Source organism: Falco naumanni, chromosome 4 (genome assembly GCF_017639655.2).
Source record: "Falco naumanni isolate bFalNau1 chromosome 4, bFalNau1.pat, whole genome shotgun sequence".
Classification (NCBI taxonomy): Eukaryota; Metazoa; Chordata; class Aves; order Falconiformes; family Falconidae; genus Falco; species Falco naumanni.
In genome coordinates, this window is record NC_054057.1 from 33,004,791 (window position 1) to 33,020,777 (window position 15,987).

The following is a 15,987-nucleotide window of genomic DNA, read 5'->3' on the forward strand; positions in this document are numbered from 1 at the left end:
TTTATGTGCAGTTCTTTTTTCCAGGTGCATGCTAAACACTGTGGATGGTCCTTCTGATACTGTAGAGGACTATCTGTGTGATCCTGAAGAGATGCCACTTGGTGCTAGAAAATGCACATTACCATGTCCTGAGGACTGTGTTATGTCTGAATGGGGATCATGGTCTCACTGTTCTTTGGTAAGAAGTATACTGAAGTGTAACATTTACAGTTTTAGGAGACACTTTAAAAATGTATGCATGACATATTGTGCAAAGATGCTGAATTAAGCAGTGATGACATGTAAACATTGAAGTTTACTGTCATCTTTAGGGTTGTTGGTAGTTGGTTGCACATAAAGTGTGCCAGTATTTTCTATTAAGTGAAATTGTTGCAAAACACAAACTATAATGTCCCCTGTCATCATTTTTCGGTGTGGGGTGGGTTCTGTGTGGTGAAATAGCTTCATCAGTGGCTTGTGAGTCTACCTGTGAGCCTCTGCACAGCAGTGCAATCGCTGTACTAAAAATTGCACTATCCTGTAATAAGCAAAGGCTGTAGATCCAGACTGACCATAGAAAGACAATTCTGGGTCTCCCCTTCCCTTCCTGCCAGCAGTTGCAAAAAGAAATGTCAAAAAACCTAAACCAAATGTAAAAAGGTGTTTCAAGACCTCTGAGTGTTCAGGCTCTGGTCCACTCCACTATAGCATTTGGAAAGTGAGCATCTCAATATCCAGTGTATGAGTGAAATAGGTCCAAAGCACTAGTACTGAAATATGAACTAGTTAGGAAAATACCAAGGTATTACAAAGTTAGAGGATATTTCACCTTGGGTGGTACCAAGTTAAAAGAGCAGACTAAATTCTCTCTGACATAACAAGGGAATTGTTTCTCTTACGTAACAGCATGAGCCCATTATTTTACATCTGTGTTTTGTGAAGGGGTTATTTGAAAGATTGGTATAATGTTGCATGAGTAGGTATCGGGGTGCCAAAATGTCCAAGCTGTTTCCAATTTCCCTTTCAAGCCATGCAACAGCAGTAGTGTCCGCGAAAGATCAGCTGAATCCCTGAGACAACCAGATGATGGAAAGTCTTGTCCTGCTGCCACCGAGACAGAAGTCTGCACTTTGAACAAAAACTGCTACCACTATGACTACAATGTGACAGGTATTTGTGGTACTTTTTGCTCTAGTGACAGCCTGGGACTGTGGCTTCCTTCCATTCACCTTACAGGACAGATTTTTCAGCTTTCTGGTCTCATCTGGAGGGAGCTGTGGAGCTTGCACTAAGAACTGCTTCAGGCTATTAGATCCAGATAAAAATATTACTGGAGGCTTTGCACCTTGGGTGGAGTGTGCATGCTGTAACTCCAGGAAATGTATTTCTCATATCATTTTGTGATTTGCTCAAAATCCATGCAGATGAAACCAAATATGAACTTTTCAGGAAGGCATTGTGGCACTATTTGCCATAGAAGTTGGTGTTTCCAATAATGAGTAGCAGCTGCGCTCCGTGAGCCTTTGCATGTGTAAAAGTTGCTTGTGAGGATTATTTTAGGCCATCAGAATTACAAGTAGGTGGGAGACTGGATCATTATAAGTTTTATCTAAAACGTCTGCTGTGCTGATGAATTCCTTATTTCCAGACTGGAGCACATGTCAGCTCAGTGAGAAGGCTGTCTGCGGTAATGGTATCAAAACACGGATGCTCGATTGTGTTCGCAGTGATGGCAAATCGGTTGACCTGAAGTACTGTGAAGAGGTGAGTGGGTACCTGTGAGTAAGCTCCCTTCTAATGGTGCTAATTAATGGTGAGCTGACAGAGCTATACGGCATGTAACCCATCTTTGCCAGATGTTTGCAACACCATTCATGGATTGTTAAGTACCTCTGAAATGAACTGTGTCAGCAACAGTGATTTTTATACAATTTCCTTTGGTTACTTTTAAGTGCCTCCATGAATGTATGCTAATTATTCTGTCCTGAAGGAAATGACTTAGAAAAAATAATTAATAAAGTAGAATAAAGGTAATAAATCTTAGTCAGAATGCTAATCATCATTATAATTTGATACAATTTCTGCATGGAGCCTTGGATAGCTGCCAGTATCAATCATTTACTCAATGTGTTGAAAAATATTTCTCATGTGCCATTCTGCAGCTGGGCCAAATGCTAACAACTTGTATCCAGCTGTGCAGTGCAAAAGATACCCAAGCTAGCGTGAAAAAATGTGCAGCATGAATGCAATATTAAATAGGAGCATATACAGAGAACTAACTACCAGACAGGAGCCCTTAAATTTTGAAAGAGCTATTTTGCAAATGTTCAAACTAACTTCAGATTTGACAGCACTGTTTTTCTGGCATTTTCTGTGTTGGTCTTAACGTTTTCAATTGCATGGACTTAGTAATATGAAGGAAAATGGGAAACAACAAAAGTGCTATATTAAGGGCAATCTAGATGTGTTTCTGATGGAAAGTAACAGCTCATTTCAGCTGCCATTGCCCCACCATCTTGACATCAGGAACAAAATCTCTTGCAACGGGGGACTAAGCTGGAGTGGCCTCCACAGCAGCCTTGATACCAACACCTTTTCTGTTGGACCTTCTTAGCTAGTAGCTGCTCTTCAGGATGTGCCCATCAGAAGTAGAGGAAGTCAGGAAATTCATCATGTACTTTAGACTATAGTTTTGTAATGGTGTACCTGACCTACTTAGGCTTCTCCCCCTCCAACATCCTAGATTTCTGAATCTGCAAGTTCTTAGCAAAGGAGGTTTCAGCTGAGGTAGACACCCTACTTTTGTCCCATGTTCCTCCTTCAGACATAGCTTTCGGGTTTATAATCAAATCTAATAATTTGATCTTTTATGTCTCAGGAAAATACTCAGGATCTAGCTACCTACCAGCAAGTTTCTGTGAAGTTAATAAGGAGATGCACTAATGCATTCTGTGAATGTTTTATTGCATTAAAAGAAAGAAAAGTTGGCACTGGGGTTATTTTTAAGAGACTGAAATATTGATTAATTCATACCAAAACATGATATAAAATATCCATACACATGAATATTTGAATTTAAAAATATGCTTTATTAGATTTTGAGGGGAAATATATTTCTTTAACCATTAAGCCAATAAATTCCTTTTGTTAATCAAAGATTTTGAGCAACATCTAGAACAAATTATTACATTTTACACTGGAATCTCATTGCAGAAAACCTCTGGAGCTTTCCTGCATTTAAAGAAACAAAAGTTTATTACTCAGAGAAATAATTAGGTCAACAAGAGAATATCTCAAAAGCTGCTTGCCATAAATGACTGGCCAACAGACATCACTGCAGTAGGGTCTTGACTTTATCAGCAACCACTGTGATACATTTTTATTTGCCCTTTTGATTTGCTAGAAGTATAGAGATACATCTTCCTGTAGAAAGCTCTGATCCACTCCCCAATCATACTGTTAAGACTATTTGTTGAATTATGGATGTGTAAGCAGTGGCACAACAAGGTCAAAGGCTGATCCAATAACTGTGAGGAATAAAACCTGTTAACCTGATTAACAAGAAAGCCAAGCTGTTCTATCTTACCAGACCCTTCACTCTAAAGATGTGAAAGCCAACTCTGTGACCTTCCAGGTCATGGGAGGAGAGTATTCAAGAAATTATTAAAATGCAAATACGTACTATGCACTTCTTACTAATCTAATCACAGATGATACTTCGGGGTGGGGTTTTTTTGCTGTGTTTTTGCATTCTAAGGGCAACGCAAGAAAATTAAGTGATGTTCAAAATAAGATGCATGTGGCTAGGAAAGTTGATGATAAGAACAAGATGAAATAATGACTTAGCTAATGGAATTTCCCCTGGGCTATCCTAAAACTTCATACTAGATGTGTGAATAAAACAAAAATTTTGTTTAATTTATGTGTCAATACATTTACAGAACTAATGTTTTTTATTTTTATATGCAAAGAAGAGAGATCAGAATAGCTAAACCTATCCCAATCCCTAAGAAATGAAGATGCCTGATTGCAATGTCTGAGTTCCTATATAATATGTGGTTCAAGAACCTAATAAAAGCTATATATAAAAAAAAACCCCTTCATACTGCCTTTTGACAATGACCATCTCGAGGTATGAGCATCAGCGTAGTCAAATACAAACAGCTCTTCCGAGTCCCTGTGTTCTGGTTTCTAACGTGTCCATATGATCTTGTGTTTGTTTCAGTCAATCAGCTAAAGAAGCTAGCCTGTCATCCTGATTACTGCCAGCATAAATCAATTTCTAGAGCTTATTTCCAAGTCCTCGTTAAGTTAACATAGTTCTCTTCAAACTCTCAAGGCACAGTAATACTGGATTACTTGGTCTCTAACTACAAAATTAGCACATCACAAGAACTCGGCTTGTCTTTCCTTGAGTATTTGAAAATCAAATCACCTAAAGCAAACTGGTCCTGGTCATATTCATATTTATGGGTTTATTTTTATGCATTTACCATCAATTAAAGATCAGAAATCCTAGGAACCAGCAGCTTTGTCTGCATTAGAAAGCCAGATTTTCTGTTTTATTGGCAAATAGTCTGCTTGTCAGGTTACATGATTAACCTCCAGCAGAGGTTAATCTGTGGTGCCAAAAGTTCCTATAAAGAAATACAGATACTTTCTTGGATCACAGGGTTTATAGAGCACGCCGGTCTGGCAGCCTGCTGCCCCTGGCGTGTGAGAGGCTCAGCGGTAGCTTTCAGTGTAACTCCTCCAGTACTTGTCATTCTCAAATCAGAAACCACAACTCATCCAGGACAGAGGTTCTTTCAGGTAAGGGAGCTACTGAACACTTTTCCAAACGTTTTCTAAGCTAAGGTGAATTGTGGTTCAGCAGCTGAAGGAAGGAGAGAGAGAAGAAAGGAATATGTGATTAATATCAAATTGCAACCTGTTAGTTGTTCCCCAGATCTATTTCAGCAGCACTTAAGTATCTAAGGCGTGCAAATGGTAGATCACCCTGGGTAAGCTGGCCTTTCAGCTTTCTCCTCTTCACCTTTAATATGTCTCTTGGGCTTTGCCTTCTCTAGCTGCCAAAGTCCAGCTGAGAAGGCCAATCTTGAAAGAGAGCAGTCATGTTTCTATAATTGGCAGGAATCAATTCAGCAGGCTTTAAAGCCTTTGCTCAGAAGATTTGACCCAAATATAGACTTCAAAGATGGTTCTCTAGTTTCCTGATTATCCAAATTCCAGATTATCCAAAGGTTTTGGGTGTTGCCTGTGTGTGATATCTGGATAATCAAGGTTGTACTGTACCACAGAGAAAAGCCAAGAACTCATTCTTTGATGTATAAAACAGAACAGAGGTCTAAAACCTCATTCATCTCAATAAATGGTACTGCAAATGCAAATTTAAGACTTGGTAAGTCTATCATGGTGAAACATTTCCAGTACTTGTGGTAGTTTGTTTATGGAGGGCATGTTAATGCTGTGCCTAATTATTGCTCCATGCTTACATTTAGTTGGAAATAGTGTTTTTATTTCCTTTTTAAAGTCTTAACTGCTGGTTTTATGCCATTAACCTTTCCAGTCATTAAAATTAATAGGTTTTGAAATGTCTAGTTTGCTTTTTTTTTTTTTTTTTTTTTTAAATATGTGGGGATTTTATCTACTTAAAGATATCCACAGCCTCCTGGGATTCTAAAAGGCCTTAACAATGATCAAGGTCCACTGGGGAGGGCCAATGAGGACGACAGTCTTTTATGCTGGGAAGCTGCAGATCTGTTCATATGGATCTGTTCATATTGGCAGGATTGATTTTCTTTCATGTTTTATATCATACACACCATAATTGATCTATCCTTTGAACTCTTTCTGAAGCTGTGCAGGCTGCAAGGATTATTACTGTTATGATAATTTTTTTGTCATCAGTTGTGTTCGATCTTGCATCATATATTCTCATGTGTGCTAGTGAAAATATCTATTTTCTTCCTTGGGTGGGGAAAATCTGGAGCATGGGAGTTTATAAGAACATAAAAATGGCTTTACAGGATCAGACCAAAGGTTGATGTAACCACTGTGATGTCTTAAAGCATGGCCATAAAACTCTTCCTTGCCTGCAGGGGCTCTATCATTTGTTTGTGTTAAGCTGAGTTCTGCCCAGAGAATAGCTCAGTACAGACTCTATTTTGGGGAAAACGTGAGTCTGGCTATTTTCTGTGCCCCCTTCTCTCACAGTCCTCCAACATTTGCAGCTTTTACTTTAGGGATCTTAGAGGATTCTTTTTGTAAAGCTTTTCAGAAAAACATGCAAAGTTTTTATTTTATTTTTTTATTAGAACAAATAATTGTCCATATTTTTGCATACAGTAGCATAGATAGCATAATATATATAATGAACTTTTACACCACATTATGAAAAAAACCAAGACAGGCATAAGTAGATGCCTAAGGAAGAGTAAGGAGGACAGACATATACAAGTTTCCATCTACTCCTCTTGCAGCCTCCAGCTGTTTTCAGCTTTTACACTGCATTTCCCTGATATGGTTTCTGTGTATTTAAACCTTCAGATTTTTCTTCCATTAACTTGTTCAGTCTTTCTTAAGCTCCTGTAAATTTTGAGCACCTGCAACAACTTCTGACAAATAAACTGACTCTTCAATGCATGGTTATCCTCCTCCTTTTGTTAGTTTTGAACCTGGCTCCTAACATCACTTGAATTCAACTATTAATAATTGCTGATAGTTCAGTATTTTTATATTCCCATTTCAAAATGCTTCATATAATATCAACTCTTATCAAATCTTCAAATACTTCTATATTAATGTACTTCATAAATTACTTTGTCTTCTACCTACTGTGTAGAAGTGATACTGTAGAGCTCAAGCCCTCCATTTACAGGTTCTAATTTAGAAAATAATTGATGAAAATAAGATTTAAGCATGTATTTTAAAATCAGCATATGCATTAGGACTGTCTTGGAGTGAGATTTTTAAATGTCCTAATTGCTTTACTTTTTATTTAGTAATGATTTTATGCTTGCTTGAGGCTTTAGTTGTCTGATTCACTGTGTCCAAATGCACACCCTGCACCAATGACACAGACTGGATGTTTTGTGCTGACCATTAATTATTTTCTTTTAGCTTGGTTTGGAGAAAACATGGCAAATGAATATGACCTGTGTGGTGGAATGTCCTGTGAACTGTCAGCTTTCTGACTGGTCCTCTTGGTCGGAGTGCTCTCAGACATGTGGCCTTACAGGTCAGTATGTACCTTTGGCATATTTTAGACTGAGATTTTTTCTTTTTTTTTTTTTTTTTTTTTTTTCTTTAGTAAAAGCAGTAAGATTTCTTGTCGCAGAACTAGAAAATGTCATTAGCTAGAGAGAGTGATGGGGATCTAAATCAGCTTTATTCATGGAAATACACTTCAGTGAGACTGTGCTCTCTGAAGATAATGAGAATTTGTCCCTGAGTAGTTTCTAATTCTGGGAACTAAATGAGATATGTTAAATGATATATTGAGACAAAAATAAACACTGATGTGAATATTTATTTTTTCAGCTGGTGGGAGGAGGAAGAAGGGAGAGAATTTCTCTTAAGTTTAATTAGTGGTGAGTTTAGAACAAATAAACTTATAGAACAGCATATTGATTAAAACCAACAAATGTACTAATTGCAGAATTCCATATTTTTAAACAGAACCAGGGCAGGGGGACAAGTTACTTTCACTGCAATCATACTAATTTGTTTTTCTAAAATATTGCTAACCATTATCTAATTTTTTAAAAAATCAAGTTTATGTCAGAGAATGTATATCCAAGGCACACTCTAGTTCAGGAGGAACTTTTCTTATTTATTTGTACCGATACATCTCAGAATAAGGACCTGAAAGCACCATTGTGCCAGGCAACTAAGGTGTACAGACTACTAAAAGAGAAGGGTAGAAGACCATCTATGAAGCCTCTTCATTCTGTAATCACGTTTGAAATATGTTACCACAGATACTGGATGGTTAGCAGTGTGTGGAATCCAGTTTTAATTGCTGGGCTCAGAGTAAAAGGACATTGCACCTCTTTGTGTTCATTGGAGGGAGTGCAGCACAGGGAATAGCTCTGGGCAAAAACATCTGAAAGCTCTGGCCACCTCAGCATCCCAGCAGAAAGATCTATATATTTTTTAACGGTATCAGTTAATAATTTGATACTGCAGTATCTAATAATGTAATAATATTTCAGCTATTTGAGCTTCTCTCAAAGCATGGCATCTACATTTAAATAATCTACATTTCTATATTCACAATAATCCTTACAGAGTGAGCATTGAACTAACAGGTCTATTGAGGGCTTAAATATGTTGCCACATTTTACTTAACAAGCTTCTGTTTATATGCAAGACCTGAACAATTGACCTGGTATTTTTCTGAATGAGGATTATTGTTGCTATGCTTTTTCAAAATGTGAAGGTGGGTCCTATCTGAAATCCTTGTATTTTCCAAGTATAGAATGTATTTGTAGTAGTGAGAAAATTTATTTTAAATAGTAATGAAAAACAGCTTTCAAATTTTTGGTCTTTTTAACAGATGATGGTAATCTCATGTGTAAGCCTTGAAGCTGTAATTTTCCTATTAGGCAGCTGGAAGTAACTGCTGTTTTTTCAATAAACCTAGTGACCACAAAGCTGAACGTCTTTTGAGTACCCATGCAAATACCTTTAAAGCTGGGGGAAAATTCTGTATGTAAGAGTTCTGCTAGTTGTTGTTCATTGGGTTATTTTCTCCAGTACTTTTCAAGATCTTTTTTGTCCTGTGACATCTCAGTTGGAGCAGCTGTGAATCCAAGAATGATGAGGCTCCACTTGGCAAACATCTTTCTAGCTAGCTGCAGTGAATATAGCTGTCTGCGGGATTGATACAGTCCTGCTGCTGGATCGTGACTTGTGTAGCTTGCTCTCAGCAAAAGATTCATGTCATGAGCATTAGGGTGTTCAATTCCAAATGCATCAGGTTGAAATGTGGAATTAAAGATTGTTTTGTCCAGCTAACACTGGGTGCTATGTACATAAATCTATGTGATGTCTTAGTTTATTATAATCCATTTATATACATTTAATTATATACATCTTATTTCAGACTTGGTTCATATATTTATCTATATATAGATTAAAATACCACAGTTGTGTTGGTTCAGTGGAGAACTTTGTGGGTGTCAACTCTAAAGCAGCCACTTTACCACTACTTCTGGCACACAAAAAATGTTTTGGTTGTATCACATGACATCTCTGTAATGAAGCATAATAGTCTAATGTCCCCTGCAAGATGAAAGAAGCAAGAGTTGCCAAGATGATAAAAATTACTTCCTTTTTCTGTTTATATAAGTATTTGAAATAGAACCTGTATCTCAGTGATACTGGGTAGTGTGCTGCTCATGGTTGAATTGAAGATTAATGTTTGATAAACCTATTGTATTTTAATTTTCTTTGGGCCTGAGTGAAGAATCCTTCATGTCCTGCAAAATCTGCATGTCGTGTTATCCAGACAGCAACGGAAAGTTGCCGGCTGGAATCAGACAGCCATGGGACACCTGATTCTGTATTAATTCAGGGAAGAACAAAACATGTTGGTCTCTTCTAGCAGCAAACTGCAGATGAGGAGCTGGACTTCACTGAAGTGCCGTAAATCTGTTGTCACATTCAGAAAGAGTATCTTTCCCCAGGCTTCTGAACTAGAGAATTACTACTTTTGTTTGGTGCTACAGGAGCAATCTGAAATCCTAATCAGACATCCTCCTGCACTTCTTGCAATACAAACAAATGATACAATATAAAGTGTCTGACCTGGAAAATATAAATCCATATAACAGACAAGAACCAACAGATCAGCTTTAAAATCCCATTTGTCAAATGTGGAAAAAATTACCGTATTCAAACACAATGCTTTTTACAAAAAAAGAACCATCTTGAGGAATAAATCAGTGTAACCACTTTGTTGTTAGTTATATTGCTGTTTCTTATTTACAGGAAAAATGATCAGAAGAAGAACCATTAATCAGCCATTTCAGGGTGATGGGAGGCCTTGTCCTTCTCAGATGGAGCAATTCAAACCCTGTCCAGTAAAACCTTGTTATCGATGGCAATATGGTCAATGGTCTGCATGCAAAGTAGAGGTAAAAGCCAGATGGGACTTTGATGTTATGTAGTTTGTGTATCTGGACATATTTGTGATATGCTTAGATACCTGCTTCATAACACTGCAAACAATTTGCTCCCACCTCTCTTATACAAAAAGTTATTCTTAGAGTTCATATCTGTCAATGGATACAACAATATCCAAAGATGTTCAAAGTATAAATGTAAAATTTGGTACTGAGCAGTATCTTTGCTAATAATTGAAATCCCTCTATTGTAAAACAGCATCTGTGGAAATATGTTGGCATCCTAGAAGAGATCTTCACCTGAGATACTGCCATGGGTGCGTTTCAAAGGCAAAATGAGCTCCATAGTTTAAGAAACAGTGGTAGCGGCCAGCAGTATTTTAGTTTTTTTATTTTTTTCACAGTTTGTTTCAGAAGTAAAGAATAATGTCTCCTCCCCGCCACCACTCCCACCCCCCACCTCCTTACCAGAATGAATAAATGCTTAAGCAAAAAATAATAGGAGACAGAATGACACGTAGCTCAGATCTAGTCTTTTGGCCCTTTCCTCTATCCAGCATCCATGTATGTCCTCCTTCCTCAGGATGCTCAATGTGGAGAAGGAACACGAATGAGGAACATTTCCTGTGTGGTTTTTGATGGATCCATTGAAGATGTTGGAAAAGTAGTAGATGAGGAATTCTGTGGAGAAATAGAGCCTATTATAGATGGTAATAAGAAGATGATACTTGAGGAAACCTGCACTGTCCCTTGTCCAGGTAACAAAGCTATTCAAATAAAAGTTGCATTTCAAGATTGGTTTGGTATCATTATAGTTATCAGTGCCTAGCAATTAGCCACAGGCAATTAAATCTTTTTCACATGCTTTACTGATTGGATTAATCCAGCAAATTATCAACAGAGTTGCTTTCTGGTAGAGGCTTCCTGACAGTAAATCAATTAGAAAAAAATGCCAGGTTTTAAATTTCATAAAAGACATGTCTCAGTGTCTCATTCACAGATTATACCTAATAAGAATAGATTTTTTTAACAACATATTTTGAAATAAAACCTGCATTTAACTCTATAAGAAAGCTTTCTATAAGAAAGCTGTTGGTTTACAGGTAAATATTTACTTAAAGTGCTTAGATCACCTAACAGCTTTATTAATACTTTTAACAGCGACTAATAACTAGATGCCTTTGACTAAGGATGCCTTGTCTAAGGAAGCTAAGCTAGTGAGTCTTTTTTTTTTGTTTGTTTAAAGGGACTATTCCAAATGAAACTAATATTTTGATCTCTGAGAAAATGTAATGATTGCTAGATGCTTAACTTGCTGGAGGTGACATGCACTGTCATTGCCCTTGTAGACTGAATCCAAAAGATCTGTTATAAATGATCAGGTCCATGACCCCTCACACTGGGAAGGATTAAGAACCAACAACAGCTGTTTGATTTCCAGTAAAACCCCTCCAGTTCATTTCAAACACTTATTTGTAGAATTTGAAGTATATTGCTTTCATTCAGTAAAGTCATGTATCTTCAGAAGTAGATTAACTCCTTCATTTCTAATGTAGCTGTCATTCCATACCAGTACCCTGGTTTTGTTCTCTTGCAACTCTCTTCTTTCTCAGAATTTTTTTTCCAGTTCATTTCAGATTGAATTGAAGGTAGAGTTGCCTCAATAAATAGAAAATAATCAAAACCAAAGAGGATTCCATCACTGCTTTGTGCACAACATTTCGATTGCATGATTTTCACATGTTTTTACTTATTAAATTAAATTGGAAGAACAAAAAGCTTGTAGTTATGTTTTATTGTTAGTGGAATTTATATATAAATAAATAGCTGCTTACTGCTTGCTTTTAAAATTTTGCTGAGCAGGAACCTGTTCTTCAACAATCCCACATTTAGCCAGCAAGAATAACTGCCCTGTGGGGATGTGCTAATGATGTTCTCCAACTAATGTTTCCAAAAATCAGTACTTGTTTTCCTATTATGTATACATCAGTTCTTCAATTATTCATTTCTTCGCATGCTTTCCTAACGTTGGCAAATAAAATTCCTTCATTAATCAGGCATCTGGTCAACACAGTACTGATTATATCTGTCATCAGTATAATGCAAGGTAGCATTAATTTTTAATAGCTCTTTCACTGAAATAATGAGAACTAAGAAGTTTATTTATGAGTCTGTACACAGCCTAGTCCCATTGTATACTGCAGTTTTAACAAAATGGTCTCTTTGTGTTGTGCCTCAGATCTTCACTAAATGTTCTTTAGCCAATTGTGCTAATTAGTGTTATTAGTATAATTTTATTTTTCAGTTTAAATCTATAAGATAACATTTTAAAACTCTCAGACATTTTAGTCACCTTCCTGTTTCCTTTTCTTGCAAAGAACATTCTAGAAGTTGCTTCTACTGCCTGTTTAGAGAAATTCTGCATGAGAATAAGCAACAATTAATCTTTCTAAAACTAGACACTTTTTTATCTTTCTAAGATCAAAGAAGAATTGTGAACAAGATATACAAATTTACTGTAAGGCATACAGAGCACAATACCCTAAAATTTAAAAAAATCCAGACACTGTGTGGAGTGTTACTCAAATTCAAAATGAGTGATCCTATGGGAATGCTACAGAACAAACAGGCTTTTGTGTAATCTTTTTATTACTATTTTCTACTACACAGATATTTAGAGAGTGTCAGAATATTATCTTCTCTTAAGTATAAGTCATGTTTAAAAAGAGGAATGAAAGGCACTATAAAGAAAAAAATTAAGAAACCAGATTTGGACAATTTTTTCTAAGATATTCAGCATGAAAAACTCTTCATATATGATGATTGTTCTTCCTATAAAATTGTTATTTAACAGGGGACTGTTACTTGAGAGAGTGGTCAGAATGGAGCCTTTGTCAGCTAACCTGTGTTAATGGTGAGGATCTCGGCTTTGGAGGGATACAAGTCCGATCTCGGGCAGTGATCATTCAGGAATTAGAGAATCAACATCTCTGTCCAGAACAGGCTTTGGAAACAAGATCATGCAATGGTAAGCACCAAAATATACACAGTGTGCTTCTTGTAAGACAAAAATACAGAACGGTAGTTTCGATTTCTTTCTGTTCATGGTATCAAATTTAGGCAAATATGGATTTGGTAGATGTAGAAATGAACTTAAATTTTTGCTTTCCAGCTATCAACTGTAAACAGAATAAATTTTCAAATGCTAACTAATCAAATGTTGGCACTTTAAACACAGGAGAATTGATGATCCTTTCATATTAATGAAATTTATTTTTATAGTATGTGAAGAAATAGTTCTCTTATCTGCTTGATAACCTTAGTAATAAGAAATCTTTAATCCATAATGAAATCTAGACTTCTGTCTACCCTTTGAGTTGTTGTTAATGGCATGACAATGACATTAAAAAGTCTCAGTCCTGCTCACCACTGGACAAAGTAGTGAAGAAAAGTCATTTCCTGTAAAGACATTTTTTTGTCCATTCAGAGGCCAGACAGATCAGGCAAAAAATAATTTTACATTTATAAGGGAGCTAAGGTGTAGAAGAACTTCATGATTTATCCCAGGCCATATGAGAGGTGTACAGATGAGCTGAAATGTGAAGCCAGAAGCAGCCGGGCCACTTCACCAAGCACTGGAGCACTGACTGAAGCTCAGTGTCACCGGGAAAGGAACCCGACTCCTAAAAGATTTTGTGCAACAGATGGGCCACGACCATTATGAGATTATTGGAAACACCTGTTTTGCCTATTAACTACATTAGGCTTACTGCACGGGCAGTGTGTACCACCATTATAGTTAGTGTATGGGACACATATGGTCTATTCCGTACATATCCAGTAAACACAGGAGACCCTGGGGCCTCCATGTGTGTAGTGCACCCTTCTAAGTTGCTCAGTGAAGGGGTAAGAGGCCTTCTTAGCCGCAAGAGCCATTAAACATAATGAGTGTGGTCTATTGATGAGTGTGGGTGCTGCTGGTGGTAGCCTAAAATCTCGTCATCAAATTTCTTGAAAAGTGAATGTTCTCTGTGTAGATGGCCAGTGCTATGAATACAAGTGGATGGCTAGCCCATGGAAGGGGTCTTCTCGAACCGTGTGGTGCCAAAGGTCAGATGGTTTAAACGTCACAGGTAACTACTCTTTTTATATACGCATAAAACTCTGGAAAACGAGTGGATAATGTCTTTTCCCAACAAATGGAAATATATATTTTTTAAAAGAATCTGCTAAAAATACTTGTTCCTGATATATGAATCAACGTGCTGTCATCTTGAATCATGTTTTTGCATACTAAAGATATAATTTCCAGAATTATACAGCATGCAATGCTAAAAGTAAATATAAATATTATCTTCTGTACTGAACCTGGAATGTTTTACATTCTTTTTTTCTTTTACCATAGACATCTTTACACTTATATTTAGGGCTTCAGATTTCAAGCCCTACAACAAATAGAACTTTTATGTATTAAAGTTCATTTCAGTGCCTATACAGAAGCACAGAGAGATGCAAAGCTTGATAATACCATGCATATAGCATATATCTCCTGAAAATTACAAATTATCAAATTTTAATAAATGTGCTAATATAAGTTCATTTCTTTACTTCAATTACATAAACTTAAAGCAGGGTATTTCATTGAACAGCTATGGGATGTAATTACTTTTTCTGCAAACCAAAGCACAAAACACTGAATTAAGAATGACAGGTCTCCGAATTCAAGAAAATCTTTACATATGTATCTATTTATATGAATTTATTTATCAGTATTAGGGATTCATTTAAGCTAAGAGTTATGCATTTTTTTAAAAAAAATATTTTTTAAATAATTTTAATATCAGCCTAGTTGATAGTAAAAGACTCCCAGAGATGGTAAGCACATCCTCCATGCCAGCCACTGTCAGATCAGTCACAGGAGGGGAGTTGTAATTCATGGACTACCAGTGCGATACTTCTTGATGATGGAATCTACCACTACTGTCTCTTGTAACAGTAGAAATAAAATATCTGTATTATTTTTACAAGGTTTTAAAATAATACTTAATCACCCAAAGTCTCTTTTGTGTCACCTTGTGCTGTAAGAATATTAAAATGCATCATCTTTCACAACAAATGCAACAGGGCATTATTTATGCACCTTGATTGCTTCCTGCCTAGCTAAGATGCCATACGGTAAGTATAACTCTAACAAAGAATTCTTAATGACATTAATATATATGATATTATATATTGAAGGTCCTACAGGATTTCAGAATAAATAGGATCTTAGTGATTATGGCTCTGAGATGTTAAAATCAGAATATAGTTGTAAATTACAGTCACATAAAAATAAGTTTGTTCTGATGCGCCTGAATACAGCCATGTGATAAATGCCAGGAGATAAATGTATGAATATGTGGTGTTGGCAAATTTTTCATGATGAGACCTCCTAGGCAGACTAACCTCAGACCTATATTGTATCTTTTTTCAAAAGTTTGTTCTAAAGCTGTGGTAAATTTTTGATTTGAAATGAGGACTAGTGGAAAATTCCAGACAATGTAATCACCAGTTTCTGCACAATACAAAACTGTATTTTTCATATGTTCCTGATAGTTTCCAAACAAAGCTCTTAAGTATAATGTTCTGAGAGAACTTCTCTGCTATACAGTCATATACAGTCATGAACCAGATTGTAGTTTACGTTTGAATGTTTTTTTGAAAGTGGTTTGTATAAACTAAGAGATCAAACTGATAGATACACACACATAATTGATTTAAATGGAGATTACCTGTTTTGATCTAGACTCAACCCATCTCTCTGATTACAGTATTTCTTTGCTGCCTTATTGCTGCACATTTGGCTCTAACATAGTGTACTTTAATTCAGACATTATCA

General features: G+C 36.4%; 1 protein-coding gene across 2 annotated transcripts in view; it reads left to right on the forward strand.

Moving 5' to 3' along the window:
• THSD7A (thrombospondin type 1 domain containing 7A) overlaps positions 1-15,987 on the forward strand; it is a 288,313-nt gene that overhangs the window by 261,626 nt on the left and 10,700 nt on the right. For both annotated transcript variants that reach the window (XM_040590314.1, XM_040590313.1), the window contains exons 20-27: positions 25-178; positions 1,008-1,149; positions 1,628-1,743; positions 7,102-7,219; positions 9,976-10,121; positions 10,693-10,867; positions 12,964-13,137; positions 14,147-14,242. In XM_040590314.1, coding sequence (XP_040446248.1) covers positions 25-178; positions 1,008-1,149; positions 1,628-1,743; positions 7,102-7,219; positions 9,976-10,121; positions 10,693-10,867; positions 12,964-13,137; positions 14,147-14,242 — 1,121 coding nt within the window. The remainder of the gene's footprint in view (positions 1-24; positions 179-1,007; positions 1,150-1,627; positions 1,744-7,101; positions 7,220-9,975; positions 10,122-10,692; positions 10,868-12,963; positions 13,138-14,146; positions 14,243-15,987) is intronic.